Below are 14,616 nucleotides of genomic sequence, written 5' to 3' on the forward strand. Positions count from 1 at the left end.
CCCATCATACGCTCCATGGTTCAATTATGGTAATCCTCTTTCACATAGCTTGCTGTCCCCTTATGCACCCATCCCTTTACCCTCTTGTTTATATTGGTGGCTGCTTATTGGATGTGTTTTTTATGTGCCTTATTGGTCACGTTTAGTTTTATGTCACTTGCCCTTTCTTCCCACTCATTCCCTCACTACTCTCACACATTTAGTGTAACACACCCTCAGTTTAAAACCTCACTCTTTTACAGCCACTACCGGCCATTGACCTTATGTCTACACATCAATTTCTGCTTGATGCCTGTCCACCCTGGGTGCGTCCTGTTTTGGCTACCTGCCGTGAAGTACCCCATCTCAGTCCCCATGGGGGGAGAGCGGTTCCCGTGATTGGGGGCATGTGTGGCCCGATCTCCGGGCAGACAGTACATGGATATCCCATAAGTACCATCTGGGACTCTAATTCCTGCTCGCAGTTTTTTTATGTGTGTGGATGCTTTTGTTCAATTTGAAATTTATCTATGTCTTTGCAGAGACACAATACACGTATGCTCCTGATGAGCGATAAGTCGTGAAACGCGTAGAGCTAACAGATACCGTGTTTCAATTATGTGTCCTAAAAGCATTTACCATATTGCAACTGTTTTCTGCCTGTGTACTGTCATTTTTGTTATTTTTTCCTTACGTTTATTAATTGTATGGACTGCTCTAAACCATACATTATTTTTATTCTATACAATAAAGCTGTTAAATTTTAATTGTTTATTTTACTGTCTTTCCCCGTTACTAATTGGAATAACTTTAACCAAGCTGGTATTTATGTGTATATTTATGAATTTCTCTGAAGAATACAAAATAGTTATTTATGAATTAATTATGCGTATATAATATATAAAATGTACTATAGATATGTCCACTACCAAAATAATCAGACCCCTATCCCGCACATACTTCATTTAAAGTCCCGCCCCTTTCTGTTCTCTCTTTTTTATATACAAATACCGGGATGGAGGTAAATGATTGTATCATTACCTCATTTAAAGTCCCACCCAATCCTCTTTTAAATATGGAAAAAATACAGTTTAACGTCCCCAAGTTCAATTATGTATATAGTGAAATGTAAGCGTCTATAAAGATGCTCCTTTGCCTCCATTTCCCAATTTTCATCAGTATAGCACAAACCAGCCTGCCTGGGGGTTTATGTTTGGATACGAGTACCAGTTTATAAATTAGTCAGAACAGACTGGTATTAATCTGAAAAGAAAACACACTTACCCTAAAGTGGCTCTGTAGTCAGAAAAGTATGTAGCTTGTCACTAATGAACTCATGAATTTTCTTTAAATATGGTAATATCTTGGCTGCCATGTTTTAGCTTTGGAGTCAGTGTTTTCAAAGTCACTAACATAAATAAAGCATGGACATTCTGGCAGTTTTCTGACGCTCATTTACAGCATACTTGTTGACACAGCCAGGCAGCCACCATTTTCAAAAGGTGGTAACCCCCAGCCCAGAGGCAGTATCTATAATTTTCTCAAGACAGAGTCACTAAAAATGGACACTCAGCAGTCTGAAATAAAATGTGACAAGAAAAAAAAACTTTGGTGAAGTTCTTTAAGAGGGAGGCTGCAGTTCACGTATTTTTCCTAAGCGCGGATACCTGTTATTTTACAATGAAACCAACAGCCTACCTCATCTGATCTCAAGTCCCGCTCTCGAGGTCTATTTAAGCTTTTTCTTCGTGGCAAGTCCATGACACTTTCTGGTACCTGGTATAGTTTTGCATTTTGTCTGGAGCTTTCTCTTTCTGAATAGTCCTAAAACACAGATAAAATGTGAACTTAAAGACAGTGCTTGAGAAGTGACTCAATTATGCCATTTTGGTTTATTTAGAAGGTTTGTAATTACAAGCCTACTTACATGTATTTTAAAGTGTCTAGTACAGTAAATCATAAATATTTTGCATACCATGCATTTACAAAGACTGGTAGTGCCTTCATTGTAAGTAGCATTAATCTACTGTCTCGCCAGCTATCCCAATATATTTCAGGGGACTGGAGGGGCAGTGTAAAGCATCAAAAAGCAGTGGCTGAATACATGGAGAACTTCAATAGCACACTGATGCTCATTTGTTAGACTGTACAAAGGGGAGTTACCAAAGGCACCATGACCAGGCAAGAAAATCTGAACAGTATTACAAATATTTTGGCAGGTAAGAACATGAACAGTAGGTATATGCATATTTAGCCAATCAGCTGCCTGTTCACCCTAATTGAATTTTGGTGATTGCACACAAATACCAACCAATAATTCATACCTTGCTCTCATTATATTGCCATTCTTTTTGGCTTTTTAATCTGTGTGTTGACTCAAAATGGTGCTCTCCTGGAATGGTCCGACGCACGCGATGCTGTTCCATTCGTTTTTCTTTATTTTCTAGCATTAGGGAAATTAAATCACTAGCTTTTGCTGGCCGTCTTCCCTCAGAAGGTGGTTGCCTTTCTCCAGTTACAATGGATTTCCTATCAGTTTTCCCAGAAACCCTATGGTGAAGCTTTGCTGCAGCAGAGTCTTCTTTATCAACACTAATTTCCACAACTGTTGTTTTGGCTAAAGTACGTGAAGGTGACCAGTCCCCAATTACAGTAGGCGATTCTGAGACCCGTATTGACTGAGATTTAGAGTTCTCTACATTTCTGGTTAATGACTCTTGTGGGAAATCAAAACTTGCTATATTCGGATTTCCTTCTGAACGTGCTTGGAATCCTTGATCTCTTTCTTTTGCTTGATATTGCTCATATTTTGCATCTTTAAGAGATTTCACGTGATCTGCAGTATTTGAAATTTTGTGTGCATCTTTTTTAGTGCTTTCTGTTGTTGAGGTAGTTGTTTGAGAAGAATACCATGAAGCAACTGTTTCAAACGGGTAGCTTTCATTGGTGTTAACATGCTTTACAGAGGGATCTCTCCATTTGCTGCCAGAACTTTTTGAAGTGCTCTCAATTAAAGATTTAGAGCTTTCCCACTTGGGTAGATTATGATCTTCATCTCTGAATATGCTTTCTTTTGAAGGATTTGAATTATAGTCTGCCATTAGGGAATCAATATCAACAACTTTAGATTTATAAGATCTGTCAAGCTTCAGAGGGGAACTTTCTGTAGCGTCCAAGTCTGGTGCAGATATTTTCAGCTCAGGTTTAGGATCTCTTGATGAGGAAACTTTATCATCTAGGCTTGTTTTTTGCTTTTGCTTCCTGATTAAAGCATCAATATCAATAACACTCTTTTTTTCCAAAATTTTCTCTGGCTTACCAACAAAATCATCCTCAAGAACTCTCTGGTTTCTGTGTGTTTTTAGTTCTTTATAGGCACTTGAGGTTTCAAAGTCTCCTTGTGTATTTATTGCTTCTGACCTGTAAGAAATGCTGTCAGTGCCAGACCCTGAAATAGTGGTACTCATTTTCACATCTCGCTTAAAAAATTCTTCTGTTGTCCAGCTGCTGGGAGCAAAGTTCTGGCTTTCAAAATTACTATCATTCTTTTCTTTTTTGTTGTCTATTGCAGTTACTGCAAAATATGTTGCTTTTGATTCTGTTGGAGATATTGTAGACATATTCTGTTTTCTCTTTGTTTCCTCATACTCAAAACTGTATAGATCTGACATGTTTCCTTTGCCACTGCTGCTTGGGTTCTTGTCCTGAAATGGTGTTTGCTTTCTCTCCCATTTAGATTGTTCTACATATTCTTCCTTGAATTGCTTCCCTCTTAAGAAACTGTTAGTATCTTTTGTGATATGAGTAGTCAAGTCATTTTTGAATTTTTCAACCTCATTGCTTAACATTTCACTAATCAAATAATTTGATTCATCTTTATTAACTTTTTTGGTTACAGGTGACTCTTTGTCAGAAAGAAACCTATTTCGTTGGTATGATTGCTTTTTATCCTCTTCAGTGTGTGATGATTTTTTCGTATCCTCCCTAATATTCAAGTTAAATCCCGCTGGCTCAACTTTAACGGTTCTTATTCCTGTTTCAAACACTTTCTCTACCAAGTCGCTGGATGGTCTATGGACATGACAACTGAAATCATTCAAAGATTTTGTCATTTCTTTGCCATCTGTTGCACCAATTCCAAATAGAGACTGTTCGGTGGAATATTGTTCAGAAGCATTTTCTTTTTTCGGTTTGTAGTCCAGTTTATAGGACTTTGGTTGAAAATCAGAGACTGTTTCGTCTACAATGCTTTTGTTCCCACCAGTTTCATACTTCCTATCTTCTGGTGCTTTCACTGTGTCAATTTTTGCTGCCCTTAAACTCTTTCTAGCAAATGAAAAATCAAGGTCTCTAGAAACATACTTATTAGTTGAGTTTTCTTGTAAGCTTGTATCTCTCCTCCTGTATTCACTCTTACTTCTCTGGAGGCTGCTTACTGGACGACGCAAGATACTTTCATCCACTTCCAAATTCTTCAATTCCCCTTCTTTCCTGTGGAAAGATCTTTGAGATCGAAGAGCCACAGCTTTGTCTTCAGGTGCCATTTGAATGGATTCACTTAAAACCCTTTCGCTAACTGCCTGGATAACTTCGAACCTTGGCTCTATACGCGTTTTTTCATCAACTTTGAGGTTTTGAAGTATGTCGTGGCCTGCAGGTGATTCAGCCTTTCCAACTCTGCTATTGCTGAACCTTATGTCTGAATTATCATTGCCTTTGTGGAGCTGTGTGACTGAATGCACACTATCGTCACTCAGCCACTTTGACCAGCTTCCTGCATCTTTTTTACCTTCTGTATTTTCAGACAAAATATCACTTCTAGCAAGCTGGCTGGATGTAGGATTTCTGTCACTCAGCAGTTCAGGGGGGCTATGCCATTCTACATTATGTTCAAACATTGTTGCTTTCACAGTCCTAAATGTGTCATCTGATCTGACAGGTTGTTTGTACTTGTCTTCAGCTTCCTCAGTTGTAATGCCAAACTGCTTATCTTTATAAAGATGGCTTTTTCTGTCAATAAAAACATCTTCATTTTGCTGTGGTGGTAAAGTTTCTTCTTTTTTTCTAAATGACCTCCTTGGTTTCTGTAGTTTGTCTTCTGAAAATTCACTGGTTCTCCAATCTTTTTTTTCCTGAAAATAAAAGAAAAAAGATGCACATAAGTATGTAAATGGGATAATGTTCTACAGATATCTTTCAATAACATTAGTATCCAAATCCAGACATCTGTTAAAATAAGATGTGCAACTAATGAATAAAATTACAGATTTAAAGCGGACCTAAACGCATCAATTTAACAGTTTAAAAAAAAAAAACTGTTACATTCCCGTCGGGTGATGGGAATATAACTGTCATATTGGTTGTGCTCTTAACCAAACTGTCAAACCATCAAAGAGCTGGCGTCATAACTAATCACATGTGCAGCAATCATGACAGTTGAAGATCAAACAGAGGCCAAGAAGGCAGCTTCCTTGGCTGAAAATGATACAAGGGTTTAGTTCCGCTTTAAGCCACAGAAAGCAGAAAAAGAACACATGAAAACAATATCCACACCGTAGTTACAGTGAACTTTCTTGCCACCACATTATTGAATTTGTACCCTACTACACAACTTTTAGCTTGAGTTTATTTTCTTTTTGCGAAAAGTTTAAGTCATTGTGAACAAATAATCTTTAAGTAAACCTAATAACACAGAACATGATGTAATCTTAATGTGCCAACTGTGATACTCTACATCCCTTGTGCCCCCACCTGAGTTTTTTTGTATGGCCCTCTGGGCCCCTGCAAACGACATTCTGGATTTGCCTATTGTCCTTTTAAAGCAGTGATCTCCAGTAGCCTTATGCAATATGTCTCCTTAACCATGTAACCATGTGCCTGACCATCTTCTGTAGCATGTCTGTGCACTCTAAACATCTCTTGTATTAAGCCTATAGTCTCTGACCATCTCTTGTGTCATGCCTGTAGTCTCTGACATCTCCTGCAGTCTTTGACCATCTCTTATATCATGTACCCAGTCTCAGACAATCTCCTGTAGGATGTCCACAGTCTCTAACCATCTCATGTATTATGTCTGCAATCTCTAACCATCTCTTACAGTGCCTTGCAAAAGTATTCACCCCCTTTGCTTTTTACCTATTTTGTTACATTACAGCCTTTAGTTCAATGCTTTTTTAATCTGAATTATATGTGATGGATCAGAACACAATAGTCTAAGTTGGTGAAGTAAAATTAGAAAAATATATACATAAAACTATTTTTCAGAAATAAAAAACTGATAATTGGCATGTGTGTATGTATTCACTCCCTTTGTTATGAAGCCCATAAAAAGCTCTGGTGCAACCAATTACCTTCAGAAGTCACATAATTAGTGAAACGATGTCCACCTGTGTGCAATCTAAGTGTCACATGATCTGTCATTACATATACACACACCTATTTGAAAGGCCCCAGAGGCTGCAACACCTAAGCAAGAGGCACCACTAACCAAACACTGCCATGAAGACCAAGGAACTCTCCAAACAAGTAAGGGACAATGTTGTTGAGAAGTACAAGTCAGGGTTAGATTATAAAAAAATATCCAAATCTTTGATGATCCCTAGGAGCACCATCAAATCTATCATAACCAAATGGAAAGAACATGGCACAACAGCAAACCTGCCAAGAGATGGCCCGCAGACAAACTCACGGACTGGGCAAGGAGGACATTAATCAGAGAGGCAGCACAGAGACCTAAGGTAACCACGGAGGAGCTGCAGAGTTCCATAGCAGAGACTGGAGTATCTGTACATAGGATGACAATAAGCCCTACGCTCCACAGAGTTGGGCTTTATGGTAGAGTGGCCACAAGAAAGCCATTACTTTCAGCAAAAAACAAAATGGCACGTTTTGAGTTTGCGAAATGGCACGTGGGAGACTCCCAAAATGGCCATCAAAGAAAACGCTGTCTGGCGCAAACCCAACACATCACATCACCCATAGAACACCATCCCCACAGTGAAACATGGCGGTGGCAGCATCATGCTGTGGGGGTGTTTTTCAGCAGTCAGGACTGGGAAACTGGTCAGAGTTGAGGGAAAGATGGATGGTGCTAAATACAGGGATATTTTTGAGGAAAACCTGTACCACTCTGTGTGTGATTTGAGGCTATACACCCTACTAAAGCAACACGTGAGTGGTTTAAGGGTAAACATGTAAATGTGTTGGAATAGCCTAGTCAAAGCCCAGACCTCAATCCAATAGAAAATCTGTGGTCAGACTTAAAGATTGCTGGTCACAAGCACAAACCATCCAACCAGAAGCAGTTTTGCAAGGAGGAATGGGCAAAAATCCCGGTGGTAAGATGTGGCAAGCTCATAGAGACTTATCCAAAGCGACTTGGAGCTGTGATAGCTGCAAAAGGTGGCTCTACAAAGTATTGACTTTAGGGGGGGGTGAATAGTTATGCACATTGAGAGATTATATATATACACATATATATATATATATATATATATATATATATATATATATATATATATATATACACACACACACACACACACACACATACACATATATATATATATATATATATATATATACATACACACGTATATATTTTATTAATATTATGTGGGTCCCTTGGCAATGTCAGGGATCGGATCGCACTTGAGACTACCCATATCAAGAAAGTTGAGCACCAATGCTCTATACCAACAAGATTTTTGGTTTGCCACAGTGAAATCCATAAGGCCCCTTTCACACTGGGGCGGCGGTAAAGTGCCGCTATTTTTAGCGGTGCTTTACCGTCATATTTGCGGGGGTATTCGGCCGGTATCGGGGCGCTTTTAACCCCCACTATCGGCCGAAAAAGGGTTAAAACCACCCGCAAAGCGCTATGCCGGCGTTATAGTCACGCTGCCGATTGATTTCAATGGGCAGGAGCGGTGGAGGAGCGGTATACACACTGCTCCAAAGATGCCGCTAGCAGGACTTTCTTTACCGTCCTGCCAGCGCATCGCTCCTGTGTGAAAGCCCTCGGGGCTTTCACATTGGAGAGACAGCAGCGGCTCTTTCAGGGCACATTGCAGGCGCGAAAGGAGTCTAAGAGTTCTCTTAAAACCGGCTACTATGTTACCGAGCTTTGCACATCATCGCTGCAATTGCAATCACTTCTTGCATCTGCAAGCAGCTTTTATGATGAGGCGAGTTGAAAAGATTTTTACAGCAAGCTGTACCTTTTAAGGGAAAAGTTGTGGTCAAGAGCAGTTACAGAATTGGATTGTCTTTAGTTGCTATTGCAACATGGCCAATTGTTAAGCCCCGTACACACAGGCAGAATGCCAGGCAACATTGGCCGTGTCAATAAAACTGGCTGACAATCGGCCGTGTGTATGGCAGCTGTTTGGCCGGCTTCCGTAAGAAGAGCATGCTGGAAAACCAGCAGCTGATCGGGGTGTTCTGGCAGGGGGCGCACCCCCCTGTCAGAACACAACAGCTCAGCGGGGAAGATTGCTGTACCAACGTTGGATCGTTAGTACAGCGGCTCTCACCGGAGCTGACAGTTTATTTTCGATTAACCTGCTGGGTTGAAAGGAAAAAACTCATAGTGTGTACCAAGCTCTAATGTAGTAGCTATATCAGTTACTAGTATTTACATCATACTAAAATATACTGCAACTTCAAAGTGAACCTATGCTTTGCCAAAGCAACAGATTCACTTTAATAATTGGTCCACCGGCAGTCTTTTCTTGCCTTCCTTTTATATAGTGGCACTGCCATATAGGGGAATATTTAACTTTTGTTATTCCTGCTGCTCAAACACAGGGGCAAAGAAGTGAAGGGAAGGCAAGTATAGGTTCACGTTAAGCTGCAGTTTAATTCAGTATGATGGAAACAAAAGTAAATGATTAAGCTACTACATGACTGAGAATTGGCCATGCTACAATATTAACTAATGACAATACAGTTCTGCAGCTGCAAATGACCATTTTTCTAATAATTTTTCCTGAGAAGGTTTCAGTGCTGCATGTCATAAAAATCTTTTCAACTGACCTCATCATAAGCGCTTCTTGCAGATGCATCTGTTCACAGCTGGTCTTTCGCTAGCAATGCAGGAAATGGCAACATATTTTGGCGCCAGAAACTTCGGCATCTGAACTCATTTTTTTGCCTTCAAAGAAAAGCCTCTAAACGCAACTGCCTAAAAATGACATTAAAACGAACCTGTGTACATGTACAGATAAGATAACATTGGATGAGTTGAGGGGCAGCTGAAAAAGCATCTAACTGCCTCTGAACGTCCGTTTACCAGCAGCGGTGTACATGAGGCCTTACTGTAAATTGGCTAGATACGTGCAGCCTAAGGTCCACGTGCAAAAAAAAAAAAAAAAAAAAATTACCCCTGGTATCTTTATCCTTATCATGCATTTTTGTAAGAGCCTTGTTACTAGTAACAATCACACAAAACAGTTATTGGTAGCAACTATGCCCGATTCCTACAACCAGTGTAGCAAGCTAGATATAAATTTGTTTGTTTTAAAAAATTTGATTGGTCAGAAAAAAAAAAAATATTTGGTATTCTAAAACTCAACTTCTTCAAAATTGCCGGCATAAAATTTGGCAATTTTATGGCAACGTTACAAGTTTTCCATCAGTTATGAATCTCCTAGTGACTAAATTTATATAAGATACAAAAAACGTAATGCAGATCAAATGTTTTTTGTATCATTTCTACCCCAATCTTAACCATTTGGAGACATAGGAAACCAGCTAAGCTATGGGGGTCAAAATACTGTGTACAGTTCAATTCCACTAAATTATGCTGACTTGAGGGCGTGACCAAGATGGCGGCGGTGTAGGACGCTTAGTTGAGGAGCTCTGCTACCACCGTGGGGAATTTAACCTGTTTTTCTACCCTGGGACTCTCCTAGGCTATCTGTATTTCTCCCTAAATCATCCTGGCGGGGAATGGCATGGACCCGGAACCGTACTAAGATGCAAAAGCAGGGAAACACCCCTAAATCACCAAGTCTCCTGGCGGAGCGGCTGTACATGTGGCCAGTAAGAGCAACATGGCGTCCCAGACAGAGGTCCCAGAGCCCACACTCCCGGAGCAGAGTAACTTTGCTACCCTAATGCAGGTGATTACAGGCTGCCAATCCACGCCATCAACTCTCACTACCAAGATAGAGACCGTTCATCTGGAGATCGGGCCTCATCCGGCAGGATTTCGATAAGATCCGCCAGAGGGCTACAGAGAACGAGCGCTGGCTGGGTGATACGAAAGACACGGTCCGCGACCACTCAGCCTCCATGCACACCCTGCAGGTGAGAGTGCGTTCCCTCGAGTCGAGAGCTGAGGATGCGGAGAACCGCAACCGACAGAACAATCTTAGGATCATAGGTCCGCCTAAGGGATCGGAATGCTCGGATCCCCCCTGCATACATGGAGCGGCTGTTCCACACACTTTTCCCTCAGGCGGCCTTCTCGACCTTCTTTGCGGTGGAGAGAGCGCACAGGATGCCACTGCATTGTGGGCCGGCTGGCTCCCCACCATGTACCTTCATCTTCAGGCTGCTTAATTTCCGAGACAGTGACCTGATCCTGCAAGGGGCTCGTAAGCCGCATGTACATAGCTGACCAAAGTTCTTTTTTCATTGGATGTGGTGGTGGGTGATGCGGGAGGGGTCTGGAACTGACCTCTTCCCAGGGTCCGGATGCTTTTATACACTTGGTCCTATCGCACCGTCCATTTCTACCCTCAGCCATGGCTCCTTTAACTATGAACTCATGGAACGTCAGGGGCCTAAACTCCCGGATTAAGCGCTCCTGGGTGTTTTATTTCCTTAAAACATACCGCCCTGATATATGTATTTTTCAGTAAACTCATTTAAACAGGCAGTAAAGTCCTTAGCCTTAAAAAACCCTGGGTGGGTCACTATTATCGCACCACTTACTCCTCCTACGCCAGGGGGGTGGGTGTGCTTATTCACAAGTCCCTCTCTTTCACTCTGGTGGATTTGCATCTGGACCCTGGGGGGAAATTTGTCATTCTCCATGCGGTAATTGCAAATGTACCTATGGCAGTGGTGGGACTATACACACCCGCCCCCCCCCCCAATGGCATCTTTGCCAGTCTTGAATAAGATTGCCCAGTACCTAGCAAACATTTCGGTTGATAATGTGGTTCTGGCAGGAACTTTTAACATGCCTCCCTGTCCCGATCTGGACAAGCTGACACCGGGTGGGGCCGTGGACTCCCCGCTTTCTCACTGGGCCTCCACATTTGGCCTTACTGACGTCTGGCGATGGAAAAATTCCCTCCAGAGAAGTTTTAGCTGTCAGTCTGCCACTTAAGCAGCCATGTCCAGAATTGATCTTGTGCATGTCAGCGGCCCTGTCCTTACCAAGGTACAAGATATATCTATTCTGCCTAGGGGAATATCTGATCACACGCCTATCCTGCTACGTCTAAATGTCTGTCCTGCTCCCACTGACTGCCTGTGGTGCCTGTCACGGTTCTGGATCTCAGGTGACAGGGTTGCCCCGGGTGCTGAATCAGATGTACAAAAGGTATTTGGGAAGCTAACCCACCTGCCACTGACCCAGCCTCTAGCTGGGATGCTTTTAAAGCCCATGTACGGGGATACCATCAGATGAAAATCAGTCAGGTCCGACGCCAATCTGGACTGGAGCTGGCCCAGGCTGAGCAGAGAGCCAGTGCACTAGAACAACAATATGTTACTGCTAGAGATGAGGTTACACGCTGAGACCTACAGTGTGCTCTGCGTGAGGTGAGGTTGCTAAGGGTTGCATCGGCCAAAAAACTACTGTTGCATCAGTCGCAGTGTATTTTCAAACGGGGTGAGCGGACTGGTCGTCTCTTGGCATGGCTACGCAAAGAGCAGTCGGTCATGACAGGTATTGCAGATGTTAAAGATGCTGATGGACAGCTGGTATCTGACCCTGGAGGTATTAATGACTCCTTTGCCTCCTTTTAGAGAGACCTCTACTCTTCTAGGGCAAGATACTCTGGACCTGAGCTCCAGGCTCTTCTGTAGGACATCCAGCTTTCCACTTTGTCTGAGGAGGCTCGGAGGGTTGACGCTCCACTCACCTTAAAGGAAATTCAGCAGGCTATTGGTTCCATGCAAGCAGGGAAAATGCCAGGAGATGATGGTCTCTCGGTGGAATTTTACAAAGCACATATGGAGGCACTGGCTATTAGGCTGTTGAAAGTACTGTCGGCCTCCTTTGAGGCCTCTTTTCTCTCTTCCTCGATGTCTACGGCTATTATTGTTGTGCTACCCAAACCCGGCAAGGACCCTGAGCTACGCTCCTCGTATATGCCCATTTCACTGTTTAACAACGATGCAAAGATCCATTCGCAGGTGCTGGCGACTCGCTTTAACAAGTTCATCCTATCCTTGGTCCACAGAGACCAAACTGGGTTTATGCCGGGGCGGGTTACTGACATCAACTTGAGAAGGCTACACACAGTCATAACCAGTGTTTCGGCAGGGGGGGGGGGGGGCTCCGGGGTGGTGGCTTCGCTGGATGCTGAGAATGCCCTTGACTCAGTGGAGTGGGAATATCTGTGGCTCACCCTTCAGAAGGTTGGTCTAGGGCCTAACTTTATCTCCTGGCTGCGGATGCTTTATTCGGCCCCTTCAGCCAGAGTTTGGACAAATGTTATGCTTTCGGCCCCCTACCCTCTCCACCGAGGCACCAGGCAAGGCAGTCCCCTCTGCCTGGCTGATTTCACATTGGCAATTGAGCCATTGACGGAGCTCTTGAGGACCTCCGGGAAGGTATAGGGCATCTCACCCCCCCCCCAGTTGAAAAAAAGGTGTCTCAGTATGCAGATGATACGTTACTGTACCTGCATGATGCCCGACAGTCACTACGGACGGCCTTGGCTATTATTGACCAGTTTGGGTTCTTTTCAGGAGTTAAGGTGAATTGGGACAAATTGCTTCTGTTTCCATTGACAGAGGGGGAATCAGTTGGTCGATCCAGATCCCTCTATATCCCGTTTTAAATATTCAAAGGAAACCCCTACGATATTTGGATGACAACTTATACCCTGTACTCCAACAATTTATCCACCAATGTAATATATGGAAGAACTTCCACACACCTTGCCGTGGGAGGAGTAAATCTGATAAAAAATATCCTATCTACCTAAATTCCTCTACATCTTCCACCAATCCCCAGTCCGTATCCCGGCTGCTTTCTTCGCTAAACTTGATCGAGCCATCCTCTCATTTCTCTGGGCGGGCTCGACCCCCCCCCGAGAGGCCAAAAACACACTGCAGTTTTCGCTGACTGAGGGTGGTTTGTCCCTGCCAAACTTCAGAAAATACTATTGGGCTGTACAATTGGTCACTGTGAGGTGGTGGTTTGCTCAAGACATTTCCAACCCGGCAGTGAAACTGGAGGCGGCCATTCTGGGGTCCTACTCTGATCTTAGCAATCTTGTATATTGAAGGCCCAAATATAGTTCCCAAGTAACCACTCCTATAAAAACAACGCTTATGGCCTGGAAGCAGGTTACCCAGCATCTTAGCGAGGTGGGCACCATATCTCCACACACCCCATTATGGGGCAATCCCTCTCTACCTCATCTCAGATCTTTACCGGATCCCCAGATGTGGGCTAGATATACTATTACAAAACTGAGTCATATCATGTCAGGAGGGCACATCCTTCCCCTAGAGGAACTCAGGCGTCAATTTAAACTACCTCCATGGATGTACTTTAGATATATGCAACTCTGACATGCCGTACGGGCCCAATTCCCTGATGGGGTTGTTCTTGCTGTACACTCAGTTGAATCCTTCTTTGCTGCTGCTGGAATCAGCCGCACACTGTCCTCCATATACCTGAGACTTACCTGCAAAGATACATTGAACATGCTTCGGTTGTTTGGAGTGTGGCGGCAGGACATTCCTGCTCTGACAGAGGAGAATTGGACTGAGGGTCTGCAACAATGCATCCCATTTATGATCTCAGCCAAGGACCGCTTTGTACAACCCCTGGCAAAAATTATGGAATCACCAGTCCCTGAGGATGTTCCTTCAGTTGTTTATTGTTGTAGAAAAAAGGCAGATCACAGACATGGCCAAAAACTAAAGGCATTTCCAATGGCAACTTTCTGGCTTTAAGAAACACTAAAAGAAATCAAGAAAAATAATTGTGGTGGCCAGTAACAGTTAGATTTATAGAACAAGCACAGGGAATAAATTATGGAATCACTCAATTCTGAGGAAAAAAAATATGGAATCACCCTGTAAATTTTCATTACAAACACTAACACCTGCATCAGATTAAATCTGCTTGTTAGTATGTAGGTAAAGAGGGTAAATCATCACGCAGTGTTGCACAAGGTGTTGGTTGTTCACAGTCGACTGTGTCTAAAACATGGACCAAATACAAACAACATGGGAAGGTGGTTAAAGGCAAGCATACTGGTAGACCAAGGAAGACATCAAAGCGTCAAGACAGAAAACTTAAAGCAATATGCCTTGAAAACAGAAAATGTACAACAAAACAAATGGGGAACAAATGGGAGGAAACTGGAGTCAACATCTGTGACCGAACTGTAAGAAACCGCCTAAAGGAAATGGGATTTACATACAGAAAAGCTAAAA

At 42.7% G+C, this 14,616-nt stretch overlaps 1 protein-coding gene across 3 annotated transcripts in view; it reads right to left on the reverse strand.

Annotated features, from left to right (window-relative positions):
* Positions 1–14,616, reverse strand: part of KIAA1671 (KIAA1671 ortholog) — a 259,256-nt gene that overhangs the window by 161,510 nt on the left and 83,130 nt on the right. For all 3 annotated transcript variants that reach the window (XM_073629519.1, XM_073629511.1, XM_073629503.1), the window contains exons 4-5: positions 2,304–5,111; positions 1,678–1,803 (exon numbers count right to left, since the gene is read on the reverse strand). In XM_073629519.1, the coding sequence (XP_073485620.1) occupies positions 1,678–1,803; positions 2,304–5,111 (2,934 nt within the window). The remainder of the gene's footprint in view (positions 1–1,677; positions 1,804–2,303; positions 5,112–14,616) is intronic.

This window comes from Aquarana catesbeiana, linkage group LG01, assembly GCF_042186555.1.
Source record: "Aquarana catesbeiana isolate 2022-GZ linkage group LG01, ASM4218655v1, whole genome shotgun sequence".
NCBI lineage: Eukaryota > Metazoa > Chordata > Amphibia > Anura > Ranidae > Aquarana > Aquarana catesbeiana.